The 27,563-nt window shown below is 41.0% G+C and overlaps 2 protein-coding genes across 3 annotated transcripts in view; one reads left to right on the plus strand and one right to left on the minus strand.

Moving 5' to 3' along the window:
* The window catches only part of iars1 (isoleucyl-tRNA synthetase 1), a 63,497-nt gene extending 54,645 nt beyond the window's left edge, over positions 1–8,852 (minus strand). The window contains exons 1-7 of the mRNA XM_072666521.1: positions 8,776–8,852; positions 6,602–6,725; positions 6,198–6,354; positions 4,322–4,441; positions 2,243–2,325; positions 993–1,110; positions 660–807 (exon numbers count right to left, since the gene is read on the minus strand). Of these exons, the coding sequence (XP_072522622.1) occupies positions 660–807; positions 993–1,110; positions 2,243–2,325; positions 4,322–4,441; positions 6,198–6,354; positions 6,602–6,720 (745 nt within the window). The 5' untranslated portion in view covers positions 6,721–6,725; positions 8,776–8,852. The remainder of the gene's footprint in view (positions 1–659; positions 808–992; positions 1,111–2,242; positions 2,326–4,321; positions 4,442–6,197; positions 6,355–6,601; positions 6,726–8,775) is intronic.
* A 2,989-nt stretch (positions 8,853–11,841) lies between these two features.
* On the plus strand, positions 11,842–25,921 carry LOC140542923 (uncharacterized). 2 transcript variants are annotated; one of them, XM_072665878.1, is made up of 6 exons: positions 11,842–12,103; positions 16,463–16,546; positions 17,774–17,806; positions 18,766–18,927; positions 19,011–19,094; positions 21,435–25,921. In XM_072665878.1, the coding sequence occupies exons 1-6, from the start codon at positions 12,005–12,007 to the stop codon at positions 21,966–21,968; spliced, it is 996 nt and encodes a 331-aa protein (XP_072521979.1). In that variant the 5' UTR covers positions 11,842–12,004; the 3' UTR covers positions 21,969–25,921. The 2 variants fall into 2 exon arrangements, with proteins under 2 accessions (XP_072521979.1, XP_072521980.1); XM_072665879.1 differs by lacking the exon at positions 17,774–17,806.
* Positions 25,922–27,563: the final 1,642 nt, after the last annotated feature.

Raw genomic sequence — 27,563 nt, forward strand, 5'->3', positions numbered from 1 at the left:
CGTTTCAGTATTAGACGGTTTTGCTGCATCATGTGCTGATGGGGAAGCAGCATCTCTGCTGAACAGCGTGCTAAAGGCGGGTCAGCGGGGACGGGCCATCGACCTCAAATCTGATATGTCCCTGGTTGAGGTGGACAAGACGTTGAGGTGGACGATACAGCAAAAATATAACATCACAATATGATAAACAATCCAGAAACATTCATAACATTTTCTAATAAAAAAATCAGACAAAAGTCAAAAGTTTGGACACACCTGATCTAAATGCCTCTATATATTTTTATAAAAAAAAAAAAAAAGAGGACAATGGGGACACATAGGTAATAACCCTAGTTAGGATATTGTTGTGTGGGGGTCGGTGGGGGTTGTCTGTCCCTGCTGAATGCTGGTGGTGGTTAAATGTGGTCTGCACTGTTTGCACTGCACAGCTGTGTGAGGTTAGAGGTGTTTGTTGGCTCTGCTGTGTCCTGATACTCACTGTATTGGGCTGAGCGATGGACTCTGGAGAGGGCTATCTGGTTAGTGGTGTTAAAATTTTTTTTTACTCTGCTTCCTCCACGAGTCACATTACTTCTACACTTCCCACAAATCTGTGAGTTTGAGTCAGATAGGGTAAAATAAAAAGCCCGTCTGGTGAACTGCTCCACACTGATGCTCACCTTTGACCTTGACGTAGAGTAATTCAGGGTTGACGCACAGGGCCAGGTTGCTGGGTAAGGTCCAGGGGGTGGTGGTCCAGGCGATCAGACACACGTTCTCGTCCTCTAGCAGAGGGAAGTTCACGATGACAGACGGGTCCTGAACATCCTGTCATGACGACAAGACAAAGGAACAAGTTTAATATCATTGTCTCTGAATTCTAAAGAAAACCTGGACGTCAGTGCGGTGTCCACAAACTTATGGACGTGGAGTGAACTTTAACAAGATGAGACAAGATGAGATAAGACCATGGCATTAAAGGGGTGCTGAAGTTTTGTTTGGTGCGTTCATACCTTGTAGTTCTGGTGGGACTCGAAGTTGGAGAGGGGTGTGTTGCAGGCCGTGGAGAACGGCATGACCTTCACTCCTCTATACACTAGGCCTTTATCATACAGCTGCTTAAACACCCACCTAAAACATAACAGATAGTGTGTGGATTCAGGTGATGCCATAGGACCACAAAATCTTACTATTTACATTGTAAATACACTATGCAGATTACTGGACAAAAGTTTTGGGACATCTACACAGTCCACCTACAGGAGCTTCTATGCCATCCCATTCTAAACCCATAGGCTGTATTAATAAGGAGCTGGTCCCCCTTTGCTCTTAGCTCTACCAGCAGCAGCAGGTCTGGAGCTCTGCTGCAGTTACTGAGTCAGTTGGAGGCTTTTCTGCACTCTGCTCTGAGCTCAGCACTCGGCCCTGACCCCGCTCTGTAACTTTACGTGGTCTGACAGACACTCGGTGGCTGAGCTGCTCTCTGTGAGCTGTTCCTCCTAAACTCTTCCACTGTTCAATAATAACACCACTCACGGCTGATGGAGGAAGATCTAGGAGGGAGGAAATTTCACCAGCTGACTTGTAGTTGTTGGTGCAGCGGTGTCTCCTATTACATACAGAACCACGCTGGAGCTCAGTGAGCTCTTCAGAACCTCCCGTTCTCTCACTGATGTGTGGAAGAAAGGCAGACTGCAGAGCTAGGGGCTGGAGTTTATACAATGGGACTGAATGAAACATTCAAGTCCCGATATTTTTGTCCATATAGTGCAAGAGTTAAAAAAAAAAAAAAGGTATTTTATTTTATTTTATTGGAACGCTCTCCAGAGTGTATTTTATTAATTAACATAAATTAATAAGCAAATTCTGTTTATGGGGATGCTGCAGACTTTTTTTTATTCTTCAATAGGGACACAATATATAACTATTTTATAACTGTTATAATATACTATACAAAATATACTATATATAATATATATATATATATATATATATATATATATACACACACACACACACACACACACTCTTACACTATATGGACAAAAATATTGAATGTTTCATCTATATATAGGCCCAGTATGTAAGCTAACACTTACATCATGTAATTATAATTACCATCAGTTTCATAGGTCCTAAAATAGAACCCTGTGGGACTCTGCAAGATATGCTAAACCATACATTAGTGTTCATAACCGAATAACAAACCAAGGCTTTGCCTGGTTCAGCAACAGGTTAAACCACCTACAGCAGAAAGACTTACCAGACTGTCTCCATGAACCACGGGTACAGGGTCTTGTAGTCGTGCTTAAAATCGATCCAGCGGCCCATTCTCGTCACAGACGTCTGGCGAGCAGAAACACAGAAACGTGCAGCGTTATAAAGGGTTAATATTCACGTTTCTAAAGATTTAAACAGGGAAACTTTGACATGGACCCAAGACACGATCATTCACGATCATAGGGTGTCAGATCAACATCATGAACCTATTGGCACCATGCTGCCTAATGCCAGGCGTGGGCTAGTAGAGGGGTATAATAAAGCCCCCCAGCATTGAGGAGCTGTGGAGTAGTGGAGGTACTGTGTGTTCTCTGGAATGATGGTGGTGGAGCTCCATCCAGTACTTTTGGGATGAGGATAAAGGAGTTGGGGTGGTTATCATCTATCCAACATCCTGACCGTACTAACGCTCTTGTCACGGATTACAATCAAATCCTCACAGCAATGCTCCTCCAAAATCTATTAGAAAGCCTTCTTCCCTGAACAGTAGAGACAGTTACTCCAACAAAAGCAGGATCGACCTTTTAATAATAATAAATAAAAACACACAATAAATGAGCAGGTGTCCAAATACTTTTGTCATTACAGTGACGACTGCTGAACATGTAATGTGCAACCAAATTTCACAGTGAAAATGCAAGCTCCACCCAAAAACCAGTTCTGCTCGTGCCAGAGCTCCCTGCACCTGGACTCTCATGTCCAAAATATCCCCATTTGTCTGGACTGACTGGTTTCTTCCCAGTAACACACCAGTGTTAAAGTGATCAGATCAGTATCGTAACAGCTTTGTAGTATTATGAACATCTTAAATTGTAGAGAGAGTGTGTTATGCGGTGCTCACTCGAGCATTTCCAGGTGAGCTTTGTTAGACGCTAAGAAGGAAACCCGGCCCTGTTGCTGAACAGCACGGACCAGAACCAGTTCAAACCAAACATTCCTAAACATCATTGAACTGGACTAATGTGAAGATTAGAGCTGAATGGAGTCACATCTAAATATCCAAAAAGAACAAGTAAGGCTCATTATTATATTCAAACTTTACATAACAAAAACAATTTATACTAATAAAAATATTACTGAGAATGCAAAAAAGAAAAGAAGTCATTATTAGTATTGCACCGATACTGATACTGTATCGGTATCGCTGCCGATACCAGCACTTACACACAGTATCGGCACTAGAGAGCACCGATACCATAACGCTTTTTTTCACATAGAAAATATTGGTTTGCATACTTTATAAAACCAAACATTTAAACAACCAGTAAAAGCCAGTCTTAAATAGTTTACAATTAAACACTTAAATGACTTTTAATGCAACTTTTAGACCTTTTTCTTTCCACATGTTTTTTTTTATTATTCTAAAATCAAAGGTTTAAGAGTTTAAGCAGCTTGTTTTAAAGCCACACACTGAAATTTAGCAGCTTTGTACATCGAGACGTGTTCTCGTAATGAAATGTGAATTTTAAACACCAAATAAAAAAGCTTAGCAAGCTTAGCAAGATTACTGCACTGTGCCGATTTTTACTGTTTCACAGCTCAGATGTTCCGATACTCAACCAGGACACGCTGTTCTTTTTAAGGAGTATCAGGATTTATAGCCGTCTATCGAGTATTTAAGCCAGAGTTGGTATTGGTATCGATACTCAGTATCGGCAGATACTTTAAACATCTGGTATTGGTATCGGAAAAAGTGGTATCGGTGCATCCCTAATAAAATCATTTATCACACTACCTGCCTCAGGATTTGAGGCATTCTGAAAATGAAAACTACAAATCACCTTTATTAAAACCCCACATGCAAATGCACCCTACAGCTTTCTCCATCAGCTCTGTTCATCATTTCAGCTTCATTTATCTCCTTCATTCACAGCTTCACTTTAATTCGCTGAAAACTGTGAAGCTGCATCATCTCAGAGTCATTTCGTACATGTATCTGCAGCATGCATCTGGCTTTCTATTACTGAAAATGTCGACCCAAACCCTTTGCACTCAATAACCCGGTCCAAACTGATACTCAGAGCTCTCCCTCACACACACACACACACACACGCGAGCTTACCTCCCACTCGCTGGCATATCTCATCACGATACTCCTACACTGCTTGTTGTACTCCGCAATCCCCATCTTGGCAACATCCTCCGGTCCTTTGATGCCGAGCGTCTTATCAATCTCATATTCCTGGAAAAGGATAAATGAAGGGTGGCAGATGTGTTTTAAAAAATAAATAAATAAAGCAGGTAATCATCATGGCCCTTCGTTACGCCCCTATACACTGTATACCTCAATTCTCCCTTAACACCTACATACTACATAAGACCTCCAAATCAGCAGGAAAAACCTTCTTCACTCTAGGGCTGGGTGATATGGTAAAAACACTACCTCACAATATTTAAGACTTTTTTCGCGATACATGTAATTACAGACTAAAGTAGCATCAGTAGCAACAGATTCTTCTAAACTACTATTCAGATCCTCTCCTGTACTGAATACAGTGATTTATACTCATCATCTGCTGCTCTTCATCTAATTAATCCAGTCTAATTACACTGTTAGTAATGAAACCTGCAGGTGGTCAGTGTTTATTGAGCAGTAATAACAGTCTCCTCTATATGATTAGAAAAGATTACTGTCTATCACCATAACAACATTTATCACGATACAATAAAATATCATCAAATTGCCCAGCCCTACATCACTCTTAAAGGAAGTCAATGTAAAAGTCATTTTGTCAGAGTCAGATGGAGCAAATGCGGAGGACACATTTCGCAGTACAGTAGTATATAGATACATGCCCCTTTACCTTTTACAATATTTATAGATATTTCTCATTTCTCCCTCTGTGTTATATAAAAAAAAAAAAAAAAAATATATATATATATATATATATATATATATATATATAAAATTATTATTATTATATATATATATTTTTTTTAATAATATTTATATTATTGGTTGTAATAGCTGCATTTAGCCAAGTAACACTGATAACATCACTGGCCATAATAATTACAATTAAATTAAATAATTACATAAACATTACAATAACGTAAAAATCTACCACACGTTTAAGAATAAAGGTTCCTGACCTGGTTATCTGAGGAGAGAGAGATAGAGAGAGATAGAGAGAGCGCGAGAGAGAAAGCGAGAGAGAGAGAGCGAGAGAGAGAGAGAGAGAGAGCGAGAGAGAGCGAGAGATAGAGAGAGAGAGAGATAGAGAGAGAGAGAGAGATAGAGAGAGAGAGCGAGAGAGAAAGAGAGATAGAGTGCGATAGATAGAGAGAGATAGAGAGAGATAGAGAGATAGATAGATAGAGATAGAGAGAGAGAGAGATAGAGTGCGATAGATAGAGAGAGAGATAGAGAGAGAGAGATAGATAGATAGATAGAGAGAGAGAGATAGAGAGAGAGAGAGAGAGCGAGAGATAGATAGATAGAGAGAGAGAGAGAGCGAGAGATAGATAGATAGATAGATAGATAGAGAGAGAGAGAGAGAGAGAGAGAGATAGATAGATAGATAGATAGATAGAGAGAGAGAGAGAGAGAGAGAGACAGATAGATAGATAGATAGATAGATAGATAGAGATAGAGAGAGAGAGAGATAGAGTGCGATAGATAGAGAGAGAGATAGAGAGAGAGAGATAGATAGATAGATAGAGAGAGAGAGATAGAGAGAGAGAGCGAGAGAGAGAGATAGATAGATAGATAGAGAGAGAGAGCGAGAGAGAGAGATAGATAGATAGATAGAGAGAGCGAGAGAGAGAGATAGATAGATAGATAGATAGATAGATAGAGAGAGAGAGCGAGAGAGAGAGATAGATAGATAGATAGAGAGAGAGAGAGAGAGAGAGAGAGATAGATAGATAGATAGAGAGATAGATAGAGAGATATAGTTGCCCACTCAGCAAAGTGTAGGACACACACTGACACTCACCACAGGCAATCCATGGCAATCCCAGCCAAACCTCCTGTCCACATGGAAGCCACTCTGATGGGCAAACCTGGTGACAATGTCCTTTATGGTACCGGCCAGGATGTGGCCATAATGGGGGAGACCAGTGGCAAAGGGAGGCCCATCATAGAAAGTGTACCTGCCAATCAAACACATCCATGAGTGAGTGCACTGCGTTAACCAGCGTGTTACAGACCGCACAGCAGTGACCGTCCTCTCTCTCGGAGACTGTAGAGGGTCTAATAACAGCACAGTGGACAATGAGTTACTCCAGTGAAGCTTCTCCATTCCTCAGATTACTCAACAAAAAAACTGCACTCTGGGGGTAGGTGTGCTCTTGAGAGGGGTCTTTAAAATGACTGTGTAATCATTAAAACGCCTCTCACTTCGGCCTGTTCTTGGATTGCTTCAGACATTCCTGGAAACAGTCCTTCTCCTTCCAGAACTGGAGGATGCGCTCCTCCTCTGAGGGAAAGCTGATGGACTCTGGCACTGGTTCCACCATGGCGCCTACAGCAGAACAACAAAGCAGCCATTTAAGTGCAAATACATGTAGCAGCAGCACCAGCTGAATCGCTCACTTTCACTCGGGACCCTGAGCCGGGTGGTCTACCGTCTGTACCAGTCTATGTGAAGACTGAGGTCACACTGGTTTAGCGATGCATCTGATTCATCACCAGCATCCTAACCAGGATATGATCCCCAGCGTCCGGACTGTGTTCTGTGCGTTACTGAGGGCATCAAAGTAGTGAAGTAAGAATCTCAGGCTGGTATTATTAGAGGAGTAATATCAGACGTGTAATATCAGATTTATTATCAGAGGAGAATTATCAGACAAGTAATACCAGACTAGTATTATTAAACTGGTAATATCAGACAGGTAATATCAGACTATTGTTATTAGATACATATTATTAAACAAGCAATATCAGACTAGCATTTTTAAACAAATAAACTCAGACTTTTATTATTAGACAAGTAATATCAGATGGGTAATATCAGACAATAATTATTAGATTAGTATTATTAGACAAGTAATATCAGACTATTATTATTAGATTAGTATTATTTGACAAGTAATATCAGACTGTAAATATCAGACTGTAAATATCAGACTGTAAATATCAGACTTAGACAAGAAACACCAGACTAGTAGTATTAAACTAGTAATATCAGTCTAGTATTATTAAAGGACTTTTATTAGACAAACATCAGACAAATAATATCCGGCTCTTATTAGTGGTCAAGTATTCTTAGACAAGTAATATCAGACTATTATCAGATGACTAATATCAGACAATAATTATTAGATTAGTATTATTAGACAAGCAATATCAGACTATTATCAGATGACTAATATCAGACAATAATTATTAGATTAGTATTATTAGACAAGTAATATCAGACTATTATTATTAGATTAGTATTATTTGACAAGTAATATCAGACTGTAAATATCAGACTGTAAATATCAGACTGTAAATATCAGACTTAGACAAGAAACACCAGACTAGTAGTATTAAACTAGTAATATCAGTCTAGTATTATTAAAGGACTTTTATTAGACAAACATCAGACAAATAATATCCGGCTCTTATTAGTGGTCAAGTATTCTTAGACAAGTAATATCAGACTAGCATTATTAAACTAGTAATATCAGACTAGCATTATTAAACTAGTAATATCAGACTAGCATTATTAAACTAGTAATATCAGACTAGCATTATTAAACTAGTAATATCAGACTAGCATTCTTGGATGAGTATTATTAGAGAAGTAATATCAGACTATTATTAGACAAGTGTTAGTCCTGTGGTTTGCAGTATTCTAGCTCGAGTTAGCTCGAGTGTTCCAAAAGTGTGCATGATCAATAACACCTGACAGAAGCTCATTATTATCACCTTAATTACCCAAGATCTGCTGTCTGATTGGCTGATTTAGTCCAAGTCTAGTCTAATCTAAATATCCTACAGACCGTAATAAGCTGAGAGCATTTCCTGATAATGACACTGCGGTCAGTCAGACACCCTCCCTAAACCCTCTGCTGGGGGGGATTTCTGAGGTGGGGCTTTTAGCCTGTCAGGAGATCAGACCTGGAGATCAGACCTGGAGATCAGACCTGGAGATCAGACCAGGAGATCAGACCAGGAGATCAGACCAGGAGATCAGACCAGGAGATCAGACCTGGAGATCAGACCTGGAGATCAGACCTGGAGATCAGACCAGGAGATCAGACCAGGAGATCAGACCTGGAGATCAGACTGCAGCTGAGTCTCTTCAAGCAAACTACAGCCAGGCATTTTAATAAAGGCAGCAGAGGACCAGCCACACTTACTAAAGCTCTCACACACACACACACACACACACACACACACACACACACACACTCTACACACACACTCTCTCTCTCTACGCACACACACACACTCTAGCAGCTACAGGGAGAGATCTGAGGTCAGGCTGGCATTAATCAGGGTGAAAGGGGGTTCAGGTAACAGGTAACAGGTAAACACACACATACACACGCGCGCGCGGCAGTGTGCTGCACAGCAGGACTTACACGCGCTGCTCTTCGCCGGGCTGCTGAAAAAGAAGCCGAGATGCGGAAATGATGCAACTAAGGGAAAGCACGAGCGGAGCAGGAAACGCACGTCTCCAAAATAAAAGTCCTGATAAACTCGCTTAATAAAAGTTCATCAATTTATTACCAATATTATCAGATCTGCAAACCCAGCCTGACTAATGTGTAGTTTTATAAATCTGTAGCAAGCTTTTAAATATTACTAAATTCATCTACTTTATTAAATTAAAGGAAAATCCTGCACGGCATGTTTTTAGCTGTTTAGCACCATTTCATAAGAACTCGCTTTAGAAAGCCTCCTTTAGTCTTTGTCTCTTTAGAATCGAATTCAGTTTTATTTATTTAGGCTTTTTACAACAGACGTCGTCACAAAGCAGCTTTACAGAGCTCCGGGTCCGAGCCTCTTTAGAGCAAGCCAGTGGCAGCAGTGGCCAGGACAAACTCAAGACTCAGGACCCAAGACTCAAAGGTCCTCAGGTCACATCATCAGATCTTAATAAAAATCAACAGAAATAAAAACAACAATAAAACTAAACTGAATTTAAAAAAATAAAAATAAAATAAATAAAAAAGTGGCGTCTAGTCCTGCAGGTAAACGGTCAGAAGCAGAGTCCTGCAGTGAGGTGAGGAGGAGTCAGTGCGAGGCCCCGGAGCAGGACAGGGGGCAGGAGGGTAGTGGAGAGCCGGGTCAGGCGGAACCAGGATGGAACCGTTAGGACCGGCATCTCAGTACATGAGAACGAGAGAGATAGAGAAAACAGGAAGGAGGGGAGAACACAAGGGGTCATGGGGGGTTACAGGGGGGGGGGGTGTAATATAGCGTGATGGGATCCAGTAAAGGGGTTTGTATCAGCAGCAAGACACCAGGCTCCCCGCAAATGAGTTCTGGTCCCGAGGAGAGATTTGCAGGACAGGGCACAATCAGCACGCTGTTAATTTGGAGTCATTTATTATATATATTTTTTATAGGATATCATTTCGTTTGTTTTGGAGGAAACCAAATGCAGAACTGAAAGGCGAGCCCGTGTTCACTGGTGTGAGAAAGTTCCTGCGGTGGGGGGAGTGGTGGGGTGGCCGTGCCGTGGTCTGGCTGCGTCCCGTTTCCCTGTCACCTCATGCTTCATACAGGGGGAAATCCCTCCCCAACCAAGCCTTCCTCACACAGACCTGATTAACCACTAAGTCACAACAGCAGCTTGGTTTTCATGACCTTAGCAACCATCTGAAATACCACAGCAACCCCTATAGCAACTGCCTGGAACACCTTAGCCACAGCACCCACCCCAGCTCCCACCTTGTCTTAGCCACCACCTGATATACCACAGCAACCTAACACTATAGCAACCACCTGAAATACCACAGCAACCAAACACTATAGCAACCACCTGAAATACCACAGCAACCAAACACTATAGCAACCACCTGAAATACCACAGCAACCTAACACTATAGCAACCACCTGATATACCACAGCAACCTAACACTATAGCCACCACCTGATATACCACAGCAACCAAACACTATAGCAACCACCTGATATACCACAGCAACCTAACACTATAGCAACCACCTGAAATACCACAGCAACCTAACACTATAGCAACCCCCTGAAATACCATAGCAATCACCTTAGCAACACAACAGCCCTTGGGAACACCTTAGCAAAAACCTGGAGTATCACAGCAACACTTTAGGAACCACCAAGAAACACCTTAGCAACCACCTGAAATACCACCGCAATTACTATATCAATCATCTGGAACACCTATGAACCACTCTAGCAACCACCAAGCACCCATTTAGCAACACCCTATCAGCCATCTGAGACACTTTATCAACCATCTGAAATGTCATAACAACTGCAATAGCATCAACCTGATAGATAATAGCAAACACCCTACCAACCACTGCAAAACACTTTAGCAACACCTTAACAACCAGCTGAAACATCTTAGCAACCACCAGAAATACATAGTAACCACCCTAGCAACCACTTAGAAACACTTTAGCAACACCATAGCTTGCACTTAACAACACCTTAACAACCACCTGGAACATCTTAGCAACTACCAGGAATACCATAATAACCACCCACTTACAAACACTTTAGCAACACCATAGCCCCCACTTAACAACACCTTAACAACCACCTGGAACATCTTAGCAACCACCAGAAATACATAGTAACCACTTTAGCAACCGCTAAGAAACAATGTAGCAACACCATAGCACCAACTTAACAACACCTTAACAACCACCTGGAACATCTTAGCAACCACCAGAATCACCATAGTAACCACCCTAGCAAGCACTAAGAAACACTTTAGCAACACCATAGCTCCCACTTAACAACACCTTAACAACCACCTGGAATATCTTAGCAACCACTAGAAATACCATAGTAACCACCCTATCAAGCACTTTAGCAACACCATAGCTCCCACTTAACAACACCTTCACAACCAGCTGAAACATCTTAGCAACCACCAGAAATGCATAGTAACCACCCTATCAAGCACTTTAGCAACACCATAGCTCCCACTTAACAACACCTTCACAACCAGCTGAAACATCTTAGCAACCACCAGAAATACATAGTAACCACCCTAGCAACCACTTAGAAACACTTTAGCAACACCATAGCTCCCACTTAACAACACCTTAACAACCAACTCAAACATCTTAGCAACCACCAGAAATACCATAGTAACCACCCTATCAAGCACTTTAGCAACACCATAGCTCCCACTTAACAACACCTTCACAACCAGCTGAAACATCTTAGCAACCACCAGAAATGCATAGTAACCACTCTAGAAAAACACTTTGCAAACACCTGAAATACTATAGCAACCGCCACCATAGTAACCATTAATGATTTGCAAAAAATACTGGACGAGCAGCTGTCTAGCTACATATTAGCATGGCCTGTACTCAAGGGTAGGCCGGAAGGGAAGGAGGCGTCCTCCTACGGAATGGGACGCGGCCCAGCGCTCTAGTCACCAATGTTATGATCCGCCCTCGATGCCTCGATGGCTACTTCTGAGGCTCCTCCCTCCCCAGCGCTGAAGTTCAGTCTACAACCACCTCCCTATCTGTCAAATACGAATCTCCAAACTACTGGAAACGATTTCCACACGGAGCCCGACCGTCTGCTCGGTATCTGCTGAAGTCGGGCCGCTAGCTGCGTGTTGTTGTCGTCTGCAGGATGCACTCGGGGACGGTGGAGAAGGCTGGCTCGCCCAGAAAACGGGTCCTCTCCAGGGGGATGAGCGAGGAAGAGTCGCTTCGACATATTATAAAAGAGGTGGGTTTCATTTACCTTTATGGCGTTTAAATGTTTGTTAAATGTAAGTGTTAATATTGATTTTGACATTTTAATAAGTAGTATTGTGAAACGGGATCTCTTTGTGTGAGATTGGCGATGCTCAAGTGGCTGTTGTTCGAATTCCCCGTTCCACCTTAAATGGTGCAGCAGTTACATTCGGGCGCCTCAGGCGCCCGAATGTAACTGCTGCACCATTTAAGGTGGAACGGGGAATTCGCGTAAGACGCTGGCAAGGAGCGCCTTTTCTTCTCAAATTAAATTCTAAATAAACGAAATACAAACTAAAAAAGCCAATTAAACACAAATCTGCTCAAAAATACACTCATATTACAATTTTTACACCCATATTCCGAAACAAATCATAGTTTTGCCAGCTAGCTAGTGCTAAAGCTAACTTCCATTAAAACACATTAGCTCCCCCAGTTTCCCCAATACTAGTCGGATTCCTCTTCAGCGCCCCTCTCCCTAAACCGCCTCCGTTAGTGGAGCTGTTTCCGTCGGTGTGATTAATCAGGATTGCCCCATATTTTCCAGGGAAACTCTGGATGTTAGCTAGATGCACCGATTGGGGGCGCTCTGTTGCGTCGTGACGTCGCCTGGTAACGACTAAAGCGCTGAAAGCACTTCTGCATACTGTATACTATATACTATACATACTATACTACTGTATACTACACATACTACACTCACATATACTGTATACTATATACTATACATACTATACTACTGTATACTACACTCAAATATACTGTACATACTATATACTATACATACTATACTACTGTATACTACACATACTATACTCAAATATACTGTATACTATATACTATACATACTATACTACTGTATACTACACTCAAATATACTGTACATACTATATACTATACATACTATACTACTGTATACTACACATACTATACTCAAATATACTGTATACTATATACTATACATACTATACTACTGTATACTACACATACTATACTCAAATATACTGTACATACTATATACTATACATACTATACTACTGTATACTACACTCAAATATACTGTACATACTATATACTATACATACTATACTACTGTATACTACACTCAAATATACTGTATACTATATACTATACATACTACACTACTGTATACTACACATACTACACTCAAATATACTGTACATACTATATACTATACATACTATACTACTGTATACTACACATATGACACTCAAATATACTATACATACTATACTCAAATATACTGTATATACTATATACTATACTACTGTATACTACACATACTACACTCAAATATACTGTACATACTATATACTATACATACTATACTCAAATATACTGTATATACTATATACTATACTACTGTATACTACACATACTATACTCAAATATACTGTATATACTATAATATATGTACTACACTATAGTATACTATAGTACATACTATATTCCAGTATACTACTACACATACTGTACTATACATACTACCCATGCCACACTGTAATATACTATACACACTATACTCAAATATACTACTATACACTATGCACTATACTATAATATAGTATGCTATACATACTACAATGTAATATACTATACATACTATATTATGTACTACACTAAAGTCTACTATACATACTATACTCAAATACACTGTACATACTATAATATACATACTACACTATAGTATACTATACATACTGTACTCAAATATACTGTACATACTATACGTACTACACTAAAGTATATTACACATACTATACTCAAATATACTGTACATAATATAATATACATACTACACTAAAGTATACTACACATACTACACTATATTTTACTGTACATGCTATAATATACATACTACACTATATTTTACTGTACATACTATACTAAAATATACTACTACACATACTGTACTATACATACTACACACGCTACACTGTAATATACTATACATACTATACTCAAATATACTACTACACATACTATACTATAATATGCTATACATGCTACAATGTAATATTGTACTACTATAATATACTGCACATACTACACTATACATACTATACTACTAGACTATACATATACATACTAGACTATATGTACTACACTAATATACTATATATACTACACTCAAATATACATACTATACTGTACATACTATAATATAGTATGCTATGTGTACTTTACATAATATGCTCAAATATACTGTATATACCATACCTACTATACTATAGTATACTATACATAGTATACTCAAATATACTATACATACTATGCTGTAGTCCTACAATATCCTAAACTATGGTATAACGTATTATGCTTAGCATACTGCATACTATATACTATACTATGTTCTACTATAGTACACTATACATATCATCCTATACTGTATTCTGTACATACTCTACTATACATACTACACTCAAATATACTCTACATACTATACATTCTTTTACTATACATACTATACTGTAGTGCCCAATACATTCAAAGCCATATTATTCTATACATACTGTACTATATAATGCTATGCTGACTATATTATATTACTCGTATTATACTATATTAAAATGTATATAATGTACTATAATACTCTAAACTATGCTGTAATGTGTTATGCTTACTGTAGTCTAATATACTTCACATGCCATCCTACAACACACTATACCTAAACTGTGATATACTATAGTACTATAGCCATACTATGCTCATAATAAGACTCATAAAAACATAACTAGTCATGCTGTACTGTTATACACTGCATATACTGCTCTATAAGATGCTATACATACTGCACTACACATCTGTCATGATCAGATTCGTGTCTGGCTTAGAGCAGCGTTGCCAGTCCGAGGTTGGGGCTGATACTGTGGAAGTGTACGCATTCCTCTAGGCTGTGTTCATTGCGCAACAGTGTTCACATGACTACAGCCTGTCTGCTCTTGTGACAAGTCGCCATTGAATCATAAGCGTTGACTCAGCAGCATGTGTTTACAGTGGGATCTGTCACTGGCACTTAGAGGAAACCCAAGACCAACGATTAGACGCGGTCATATCGACCAAACTTGCCTGACTGGTATGTTTTATGGGTACTTACTGCTCCGCTACAACGCTGAGACCGAAAATAAAACACAGCAATTAAAAAAGCAGTAAACATCATGACGGCCGCTCAGAGTTCAGTGTAACTGGAAGAAAGTAACAGTGGACAGAAAACCCAGAACGTGTTTAAAGGAACAGTTTAGAAGTTTACAGTGAGAGATGATCGACGCTAGCATTACTAACAAACACTGCACTTAGACTGTCACACCACCTAACACACCCCTCAACCCCTCTCAGACGTCTCTCAGAACACATCCAGATCTTCATTTGCTTGAAAGTCAAGCTCTTCTCAAGCTTCTGCAGCCTTGATGTTTATTATAATATTTCATAATGATGTTAAATGCATGCTGGGAACGCTCCACCACCCAGCTAATGTCCGGTCAGTGGTGTCCCTATGAAGGTCCCTTTCCCCTTTCAAACAGGGCCAACAAATTATGCAGGAACAGTCTAGTCTGTAACCGCAAACCGCAAGGGTTCTTCAGGGGTTCAACTGCACAGCTGTCCATGAGGGGGCGCTCAAAGCGTGATTTGTATTTACAGCAGTGGAGTGAACTAACAGTGAACTGCAGAAACTGCAAGTATGATTGCAGCACAGAAGTACTGCTGTAATACAGGTGTTGCTATTGTAGAGCTGCTGGTTGCTAAGGTGTTGCTATGGTATATTACAATCCCAACTGTAGGGGGAGCCCAAGAGTAAAAAAAAAAAAAAAAACATGATTCTCACATAATACTGCTTTAATCATTGCTTGGTTTGGACCAAACTGGCCTTCCTTCGTAGCGCGTGGTGTTTAGTGGCCGTGCTGATAGTGCAGCTAGTATCACAGCCTGTTGGGACTGGTCCACTAAGCCCTCACTCCTCCTCCCATCCTGTTTTTCTGCAGTTCTGGCTGAGGATGAGTAGTGAAGCGAGTCAGTCTCCATTCTGGCTCATTAAATCCCCCTTTCACTTTTGTTTCCCACAGTCCTTCGAGGTGTGATGGCGCAACGGCGGAAACTGCATTGTTTACCCTTTCTAACATGTAATGTGAATTATATCAGAATTTTTTTAATGAACGGACCAATAGAAATGCTCCAAAATGACTTGGAATATGTATGTTTTGGAGATACAAGGTTTTTGTTTTTTTTGCAGGACAGCGACGATATGTACATTAACGATATGTACATTACTGATATGTACACCGTAGTGTGTGATCTTCAGTACATCGTCATCTGTCTGTGTTGATTTTGCCAGGCTGAGGAGTCAAACAAGCGCAGCCTATCCCGCAGCGACAGCAGATACGGGTCACTGAAACGGGGAGAAACAAGAGAAAGTCAGGTAAGAATGTTAATATTCGCTATTAAAGCTGCACAGTGTGTCCAAAAGTATCCAGACACCCCTAAAAGTTCCCCTTTGGTCGGACTGAGTGGCAAAGCATTTATTTATTAGGGCAAACGGCCAAACCGGGAACGACACAAGCGACTGTCTGCTCAAGTTAAAGGCAGCTGGACTCATCAGCGATCCGCCCGAATCACCCAAGAACCAACGGTCCATGGAAAGCGTGTATGTGTGGCCAGGAACGTCTAGCTGACTGAGGTTCAGATTAAAGCCTCGTATCTGAGAGCACAGGGTTCGAGGGAACGGTCTCAGAGGAGTGTTTTCCACTGTTTTCAGGCTCAGGTTCATCCAGGTTTGCTTTTACTTGAGCTTAGCATGTTCTTAAATTGCACAACTACCCCTGTTTTCAGAGCCTGACTTCACCACTCAGTGAGCTTCCACACGTCTCGGTGCCTGGATTCCAGATGGTTTTTTGCAAATTGCAGCAATCCTGTAGCGTCTCTCCCCTCAGTCTGTGGAAGGAAGCTCTGAAGTCCTGCTGAATCTGTTTGTACAGTCACTCACACAACTGCTCTTTCCAGTTTTTGTGTGTTAGCGGTATTCACACTGAACCGACGTCACATGCACACCCTCTATAATCTTCATAGAAGTGAGAAATGCAAAAAGAGCAGCTGCACCTGAGGGGGCTAGAGAGGTATAAAGCCCCCAGCACTGGGCTGTGGGAATCTCTGGAGCTCCATCCAGTACCATTCGGAATGAGTTAGAGTTTCAGAATATCTGCAAACATGTTCCAAGCATCTAGTGTACAGCCTTCCCAGAAGAGTAGAGGCTACTGGCTACGGGTTACTGCAGCGAATGGGGACAAACTCCTGGCTGATACCATTGGAGTTTCCAAGCACTCACTCAGGAAAAAACACAGCGCATCCAACAAGAACGGAAGCCTCACACAGCCTTTATACAGCCCGGTAGCTCGGCCAGGCAGTGCTCCAGTCTCATACTCTCCAGCCCAGCAGGTTCACACAGGGCAGCAGCGCAGGGCAGCAGCAAGGGCCTGTCAAATAATTCAGCTCGGCTCGGAAATGACAGTGTAAACAAGGTCCCAGTGCACACCCTGCTGATTCATGCAGCCAAGATCTGCTCCACCCCGACCCCTATGAATCATGCCAATAAGGAATGTACATGTGTATTTACCCCGCTCTTTTTTTCTGTGTTACTTTTGTGTATTAGAGTGAAGAGGAGCGTGCAGAGAACCCAGATATGGTACGGTTTGACGTTTTGATGCTTTGCTATAGTGAACAGGTGCACACATCTCATAATGTAAAACCAGTGGAAGGGTGGTGTCTGCATAGGTGGGTGTACTGGACCTTCCTAGGGACACACCATTCCACTATGAACACTTTGTAGTTGTGTCAAAATCTACAAGAATGTCACGTAATACTTACTATAGACCAATAAAATACTATTAAATATTATATAGTATTTATTTATTTATTAATATGAAAGTCTGAGAGCACCCTTCATTTCTTTATTTCCAGTCAAAGCAACCATTAGGTACTGGTTCTTCATTTTTCAGGACATCAGATCATTTCTTCAATACTTGCAGTTCAAAAAAGCTTTAAAGATACAGAGAAAAATAGAACCCATAACAACCCCCTGCAAGACCTGTTGGACCCCTTAAACAGAACTACAGCTTCAGATCTGAGAACATCCACGAGGGTGGATGTCCATCCTTCCACCATTGAGAAGATGGCTCAACACTGTGGGTCTGAAAGGACAACATACTGTCTGCCCCAAGACAGAGTCCAGACCTCAACATCATTGAAAGCAGCACTCTTAACTTATGAAGTCAGAACTTTTGAACTTTGGAGGTGTGGATAATTCTCCCTGCAGATTTCAGAATACTCCCACCACCAAGTTTAACAGATGAGGTTAAGAAAGTGAGTCTCCTGAGAAGACTGGTGAAGCTGTGGTGAAGGTAAAGGTGGACGCTCTGCTCCCCCGACACGCCCGATTCAACTCATCAGCTCATTAACCAGTTGCAGGGGTGTGTTAGAGCGAGGGGTCAACAGGGGGCAGAGTTGAGAAACACCCTAAACACTCAGTGAAGAACTCAGAACTCGTACCTAATGGCCGTTTAGACTGAAAATGAGCTAAATGAAGGGTTAGGGGTCTCTCTGACCGCTGCACTTTCGTTGTTTGTTCGTTGGGTTGTTGTGCAGATGGAGCTCCAAGCAAACTACGAAGACTGCCTGCAGGAACTGCAGACCCTTGAGCTCCGGCAGGAGGTGCTGCTATTCCAGGTGGACTGTCTCCAGGATGCCCTTCAGGGGGCTGAAGAGATGCTCGCTGAAACACAAAGAGAAGCTCATGAAGCCAGCATGGTACATGGTTAGACCTGCAACTCCTTTCTTATATCTTTAGTTACGGACCCCTAGCACAATCTCTCTCTCTCTCTGTTCTGCAGGAGCTGGAGCGAGAAAGGGAGCGGAGGAAGAAGTTGGAGGACACGGTTGCTGTGCTGATGCAGGAGGTGGAGCAGTTAAAGGAGGTGAGGAAAGGCTGAGCTTACATAACCACGCTGCTCACACTGAACGAGGAGAAGCTGCCCACTCACGGCCTTGTGGAGAGGGGGAGGAGAGTGGGGGTGGTTGCTTGCTTGCTTGCATAACACTTTTTTTCTGGGGAGATAAAATGAGCTCTTTTTTTTTGTTTGTTTACGTCCGAGCTGGAGGAGGTGTTCCTGTTGGAGCTGAGTTCATATTGTGATTATTTCAAGTGGAGATCGTCCCTTAAAGACAGTCATCCATCCATTAAAGTATGTCAGGATTTAGTTTATTAATCTGCACTATTTACAATCTTCATAGAAGTGATAAATGCAAAAAGAGCAGCTGCACATGAAGTCAACATACCCAATCTCAAGCGTGGGCTACAGAGGTATAAAGCCCCCAGCACTGGGCTGTGGGAATCTCTGGAGCTCCATCCAGTACCATTCGGGATAAGTTAGAGTTTCAGAATAACTGCCAACATGCTATCAAATTATCACAGTAATGTTCCAAGCATCTAGTGTACAGCCTTCGCAGAAGAGTAGAGGCTACTGGCTACGGGTTACTGTGGCAAATGGGGACAAGCTCCTGGCTGATACCCTTGGTGTTTCCAAGCACTCACTCAGGAAAAAACACAGCGCATCCAACAAGAACGGAAGCCTCACACAGCCTTTATACACAGTAACTCTGGGAGGGCAAGTTCCCACCCCTCACAAAAGACAGTCATCCATTAAAGTCATCCATTAAAGTATGTCAGGATTTAGTTTATTAATCTGCACTACTTACACTTTACTGTACATCCTGTACATCTGCGCTCCCGGACACTACTGTCCACTTTACTTTATTTAATTACCAATATATGCATATATTTATCTGCTGATACCCACTCCTGCACATTATTCATTCCTTATTCTTTAGAACTGCACTGCCTTTCATCTCCGGTTGGTTCAAATGCAAATTTTTTTTTACATTTATTCTATTTATTGTTATTATTGTAATTATTGTATTGCATTACTGTGCTGTATTGCGCAACTGCTACTGCCAGCTAAATTTCCTTCTGGGTCAATAAAGTATCTATCTATCTATTTAGGATTGAGACATCTGTAATGTTGGCTCTGATTCATAAACCTTACCGGTAAAATGTGTGGTGCTGTATTTCAGTCCAATTATTAAAGTCTATATATATAAAAAAAAGGACCCTCAAATCAGACATTTCAGACACGTACAGTCAGATTCATCCGTGTGGAATTTTTTTGTGTGATGGTGTGGTGTTATGAATCATATTCTAATGTTTTTTAATGTATTATACTCTGTTAATGGTGTTTGGGATACGGTTCATTCAGCAGCATTGATCCCAAAGGAAATTGCAGTGTCACAGTACTGTACTTATTGCACACAGGAACAGGCATACATTATTACATTATACAGTAAATACAACAAACAATAAATAGACGTAAGCAGGGTTGATGTGGATATATGAGGTATGTACTAGAAGTGTGTACATACTTTTTTTTTGGGGGGGGGGATACAGAAGGGCTATTAACCACAGGTTATAAGAGTGAAAAGGGGTCATTGTACATATATATGGAGTAGATAATGAATTTTAATACTAATAATAGACATACAAATAAACTGTAGCAGTAGGTTTAACTCAGCAGGTCGAAAGTAAGTAGCTTCAGCTTGAGCGTTTTTGTGACGTCAGTTGGAGGTATTAGTAATTCTCTAAAAAGCCTCCAGCTGCGAAACGAAAAGACAATGACCCAGACATCCTTTCAGCTATTTGAGGAAGGGAAATAAATGTCAGCAGAAGACAGTAAGCTGAGCTACACTTCTCTAAATGGTCTAACTGACAGTAAACGCTGTGAGGTGTAAAGGAATGGTGACTTGATAACACAACACCAGTTCCTGTTATGTCTGTTAAACACAGAAGGGCCGAGTATGTGTGAAGTTACACCAGACAGAGTGTGTTTAGCAAGTCGGCTGTGGAGCAGCGGTTCCTCTGAGCGATGGAGCTCCATCCAATCACCTAGTGATCTTTCAGTGTCACCCATTGCTGCCATTACAACTTGTGTAGTCCCCATAGCCCCATAGCGTGGGCTAGCATTGAGCTGTGGAGCTGTGTAAGGAAATGTGTTCTGGTGGTGATCCAGCATCCAAAATCCAGCATCCTGACCTCACTTCCAGTCTTTTTCGCTGAATGCAATCAAATTCTCACAGCAGTGCTCCTCCAAAATCCTTTTTTTTTTTTAAATACCCTTGGTTTCACAAGCCACAAGGGCAGGTGTCCCAATATTTTTGTCAAGGGTCTGTATCGTTCTAATCCTTATTTTCATTCTCATCAACAGGAGAAAGATTCCCTTTCTGCAGACCTGGCCAAAAGCACAGCTGAGAGCGTTGGGGCAGGAGATAAGCCTGCTGTGGAAGTAGATGGAGGAGCTCCCATCTTGGCCACCATCTCAGATGGAGTCTCGCAGTCTTCGGGCTCCATCTTTGGACCTCAAGAACAGAAAGTCATGGGACTCCTGGCCTCCTTTTTCAAGAACAGAAGACCTGACCCCAGCTTATCAAAGCAAGCAAGTCCTCAGGATTCTTCAGAAGGAACGTCAGTGGACCAGGAGGTGAAGGAACCTGGGAAACAGTCAGAGCCAGGGTCAGTGCAGGAGGGTGGAGTTTGCCAGAAAGCTCAGGAAGGGGAGGAGAATGATGAGAGTAGTGGCTATGAAGACGCCCCTTCAGAGTTCTCGCCTGCTTCTACTCCAGATGGGTATTTGGAAGCAGCCTTGTTGGAAGATGCAGGAGATACTGAAGAGGGGGAACCGAGGAATAGCGATGATCCCAGGATCCCAAGGAACCCAGCAGACTCCTGTGTTCTGTCTTAAAGAGCCTTTACTCTCGTGGTGCTTTCCACACTGATCAGAGACCAGATGTTCCACAGTCTTCTGATTGCCTGCCGTTCTCCTAGAAGCTCCACTCTTAAAAATATAGGTGCCAAAGAGGTTCTTTAAAGAAATGCCATTTAAAAAGCAGCATTTGATTGAATAGTTCTTTTTGTTTTTGACATCTTAGACAACTAGAGAACCGAGAACCGTTTTACAGAACCTGTTAACAGAACCTCCACATTCTGTACAAAAGGTTCTATACAATTTCATTATTTCCTTAGAGCCTTACGTTGGAGCCTAAACCCATTATCTAAACCTGGTTACAGGTTTATTTTAATTAAAAGTTCTTTCTAGAACCTTGCACCATTTAGAAACCTTTCTACAGTTTATAGAACCTCAATATACTTTAAAGGTTCTATATATTAACAAAAGATGCTTCTTAGAACCATATGTCTAAGCCATGCACCTTTCAGGAATTCTTTTACAGTTTCATGAAATACAGTGCAAAGGTTCTATTTAAAAAAAAAGACTAATAATAGTAAATAAACCTTAAGGGAAAGGTTCTAGAACAACTAAGATTCTTCCTAGAACCTTCAGTGTGAGGTAATACTGGTAAATAAACCTTATTGGAAAGGTTCTAGAACAACTAAGATTCCTCCTAGAACCTTCAGTGTGAGGTAATAATAGTAAATAAACCTTATTGGAAAGGTTCTAGAACAACTAAGATTCCTCCTAGAACCTTCAGTGTGAGGTAATACTGGTAAATAAACCTTATTGGAAAGGTTCTAGAACAACTAAGATTCTTCCTAGAACCTTCAGTGTGAGGTAATACTGGTAAATAAACCTTATTGGAAAGGTTCTAGAACAACTAAGATTCCTCCTAGAACCTTCAGTGTGAGGTAATAATAGTAAATAAACCTTATTGGAAAGGTTCTAGAACAACTAAGATTCCTCCTAGAACCTTCAGTGTGAGGTAATACTGGTAAATAAACCTTATTGGAAAGGTTCTAGAACAACTAAGATTCCTCCTAGAACCTTCAGTGTGAGGTAATAATAGTAAATAAACCTTATTGGAAAGGTTCTAGAACAACTAAGATTCCTCCTAGAACCTTCAGTGTGAGGTAATACTGGTAAATAAACCTAAACAGAAAGGTTCTAGAACAACTAAGATTCTTTTTAGAACCTTCAGTGTGAGGTAATAATAGTAAATAAACCTCATTGGAAAGGTTCTAGAACAACTAAGATTCCTCCTAGAACCTTCAGTATGAGGTAATACTGGTAAATAAACCTTAACGGAAATGTTCTAGAACAACTAAGATTCTTCCTAGAACCTTCAGTGTGAGGTAATAATAGTAAATAAACCTTAATGGAAAGGTTCTATATAAAGTTCAGGAACTCTTTTACAGTTGACAGAACCTCCACATACCATAAAGGCACAATATCAAGGAAATATTCTCCCCAGAACCATGCACCCAGGCCTGGAACCTTGTGAGAACCCTTATTTTTAAGAGTGAGGCCACGTTTTGTACAGTTAGCTTTACTGAGACTATCTTTGCACAAACTGCTTATTATCAAGAACTGAACTCTGAGTCTGAAGCTGGTTCAGCTGAACTGGTTTTGTCCTGCTTTAGTGATACACTGGTCTTTCTCCCGCCTCCACAGCGACCTGCGTGACTGCCTCACAGTTCCTTGATGCAATCACAGCAGTGCTTTGTGTTTTCTCAGGGCAGATGTACACGTTTAAATGCTGGTGGCCTGAGAGATGTCTTAATGTAGCCAGACAAGTGCATTGAGGCGTATATATATATCTATATGTCCCATATCTCAGTCCGTCCATCTGTCTGTCTCAGTGGAACCTGATTAGAGCCTTATCTGAGAGATCTGCATTGTGTTGAGTGAGGTTTAGTTCACCCGTCCTCAGTTAGACTGTAGATCTGAGCTGTTTTCAGCGGCGCTTCGTCACAATCGCAAAATCCTTCGATCTAGAATATGTCGAAAAACATTCCACAAGCAATTCTGAGGTGTTGCTTAGAACCTTGGATGGCACAAGATCCTGTTTTCTATTTGACCTCAGGCCAAGTTAATGGCCCAACATCTCAACATCGTAAAACTGAGTTTGAACTGCAAACCCTTTACAATCGTCATTAATCTCCGCTCATTAGTCAAGGTTCTATTTTAATAAAAGGTTCTTTCTAGAACCATATGTCCAAGCCTTGCACCATTTGGGAGCCTTTCTACAGTTTATAGAACCTCCATATACTGTAAAGGTTCTATATATTAACAAAAGATGCTTCTTAGAACCACATGTCTAAGCCGAGCACCTTTCAGGAATTCTTTTACAGTTTCAAGAAATACAGTGCAAAGGTTCTATTTTAAAAAAAGACTTTGGAACCCTTTTACAGTTTAAAGAACCCTAATATAAAGGTTTTTATAGTTTTAATAACCTCTACATAATACAAGGGTTCTATAACAACTAAGATTCTTCCTAGAACCTTCAGTATGTCTTAATGTAGCCAGACAAGTGCATTGAGGCGTATATATATATATATGTCCCATATCTCAGTCTGTCCATCTGTCCAACTGTCTCAACATCTCCGTAAAACTGAGTTTGAGCTGCAAACCTTTTAGAATCGCCATTAATCGTCATTAATCTCTGCTCATTAGTAAGGGATTATCATATTATTTATCCCAATGCGCTTATCATGTTTCAGGCTGTACATTTTATTCTTCATGAATTGACAAATCAGAGAATTACATATCTGGACTGCCTACGCTGGTGTCTTAAGCTGCATTGACAGTTCGAAAGGGAATCACTGTTTATTAATCTAATAAATCCCCAGATAAATCAATATCATGATTCTGACCAGCTGCTGGTCAAGATACCGTCCCTGGGACATGGGAAGTCGCCCATGTCACTCATAATACGCGTGATTCCAAACTTTTGAACGATAGGGTATTACTTTTACAATCTTCATGCTCAACATTCAGTCGGGGTCTAATCTTAACCTTGGTCTGAGAAACAGCCAATCTGACGTCTGATTATCTGCTGTGTACCGCAGAGCCTGTGTGTGTGCTGTATTTGCCGCACTGACGCAGGAGAGAGACCTTGAGCTGGCTGGCTGGCCGACGTCTTCTGTGTTTGTCCTCATGGATGTTTAGATAGCTGAGCTAAAAATACACCGTTCAGCCGTCAGATGTGTGGCTGTGTGGTCATACCCTGTTAGGAGCGGTGAGACGGGTCAGCATCGGGTCGGACAGGTCGAATGACGTAAATGTTATACTATGCGTGACACTGTGAGATATCAGACATCGTAAACACTGAAGGTCTTACAGCCAGATCAGCAGCACAGCTTTCCACTGGCCTGCTGGACTGAACTGTTGGGTGACGTGGTCAGTGTGTTTTGGACGTCTGTTTAGCTGAATTATGAACCCCAGTGGTTCTGGAGGCCTTTTTTTGGACATGCGATGCGATCCAGCCGCGCATACCCAAACCTCGGTCAGCTTAGGGTCATCTGGAGTGTCTCTCATTCCCCACATTCTTCAGCTTTGAGGTTTATCTTCAGTTCCATCTCACCAGAAACCTTCGGTCCAGATTGGCCCGGCCAGGCCTGATTTGGTGTGGGTTTAATGCTGAGTCTTTTACACACAGCTTTAGAAAGCAGCTGGAGCTTCTGAAGCTAGAGAGGCCTTCGCAATGAGGAGCGTACTCCAAGGATGCTGGAGGTCTGCGGAAATGGACCTTTTTTTTTTTTGCACTTTCAGGACGGCAGACGAATTCCTGCTGAATGAAATGTCCTTAATGTCTTTTAAACGCTAGGGGACGATCCTCATGGACCCACATGGACGTGTAAATAAGTCAGGCCTTCGAAGGGAATTCCACTTGTTAGTTTTAATATAAAGAGCTGTTTTGAAACGTCGTTTCTTTCTGAATAAATTTTGTATATTTCAGTGGATTCGTGTCTCTTTCATCTACAGAATGAAGCAGACCTGGTTATAACATTTGCATAATTATAAAGCAATCTTCGTTTAGGTTGCAAAAGTTGTATATATATTCCAGCAGGATATCATCGCTCACCTAGACATCATTGTTTTTTTTATTTTGGGACTTTATTTAAACACAGCAGCAATTATTGTTGCTATTATATTAATAATAATTTATTATTATTATTATTATAACTCTTAAAATCACATTACTTCCCATTTACATTAACACATTTACCAATAATCTACTTCTAAAAATTTCTGTAATTAGATAATTTAATTTATTTACATTAATTTGGATTAATGAGAGTAAACCTTTTTTTTACCATTTTAATTATAATAAAAGTTTTAAATTGATTTTATTTTTTTATTGTAAATTAAAGTTATATTTAAATCTTAATCTTAAATGTTCTATAGATTTAAATGTACAATTATCAAGATATTTAAATATGATCAATATTATCTATATTGACCATATTTAATATAGATATCAATATTATTATTATCAAACGAGCACAGCAGCTCTTTTTACAGTCATTGTAAACATTGTGTAAACATTTACATTCCTTGATCAGTCGACCAATTAAAATGCTTTAAACATCCATATCTTCCATATAAGAAAACTCTCCAATCAGTCATATCATTAAAACCACTGACAGATGATCTGGCTCCAGTGGCTCCTGTCAAATGTTGGGATCTACATGGTGAACGGTCAGATCTTGAAGGTGCTGAAGCAAGAAAAATGGGCAAGCGTAAGAATCTGAGACACTTTGACATGACGTTCCAGATAACTGGGTCAGAACATCTCCAAAACATCAGGCAGCTGGGGTGTTCCGGTGTATGCAGTGGTCAGTACTTACCAAAAGTGCTCCAAGAAAGCTGAACCAGCGACAGGGTCAAGGGGTCAAGGCTTATTGATGCTAATGGAGGCCTCACCTCACAATTTCCATGACTTAAAGGATCGTGTGGAGTCCATGCCTCGATGGGTCAGAGCTGTTCTGGTGGCCTACACAACATTAGCCAGGTGGTTTTAATGTTATGGTAGATTTGGTGTAGACAGACCCAAAACACACGTCCTGTGTGTTTCTGTATTTGGAGAGATCTGTTGTGTGCAAACAGGATTACCAGTGGCCTCGACCCTCTCGACCTTGCTCCGGACGTCTCTGTCAGCCGTCCAGAAAATTCAGCACCATCAAATCTATGGGCTTTTGTTGCTGTTTCTGATACAATCCATGATTATATCTGAGTTTCTTCTCTGTCCATGTCCAATCCTGGGACTGTGAGACATCTTACTGGACAGAGCCGGAGGGGGGATGTTCCACAGCACTTCTCTGCATAGATGAATCTGTCAGTGATTTGGGTGTTCACGTCCTTTCCCCTGCATACAAGGTCAGAGATCTCCATAGAGCTGAACACAAACACCTACCCTCACATAGCAGACGTATCACAGGGCCGGGCTCAGTGAACCAACCGAGGCCTCGTCCGAGTTTGCTTTTAGAGGAGACTGAAGCACTGATTAACCAAACCAGGTACTGGATGATCCTGCATAGGTGAGTCATCCAGAGTGGGGTCAGTGGGTTTGGTGTGAAAGCAGTCAGAACTCTTGAACCTCTG

This window comes from Salminus brasiliensis, chromosome 21 (assembly GCF_030463535.1).
Source record: "Salminus brasiliensis chromosome 21, fSalBra1.hap2, whole genome shotgun sequence".
NCBI classification, from domain to species: domain Eukaryota; kingdom Metazoa; phylum Chordata; class Actinopteri; order Characiformes; family Bryconidae; genus Salminus; species Salminus brasiliensis.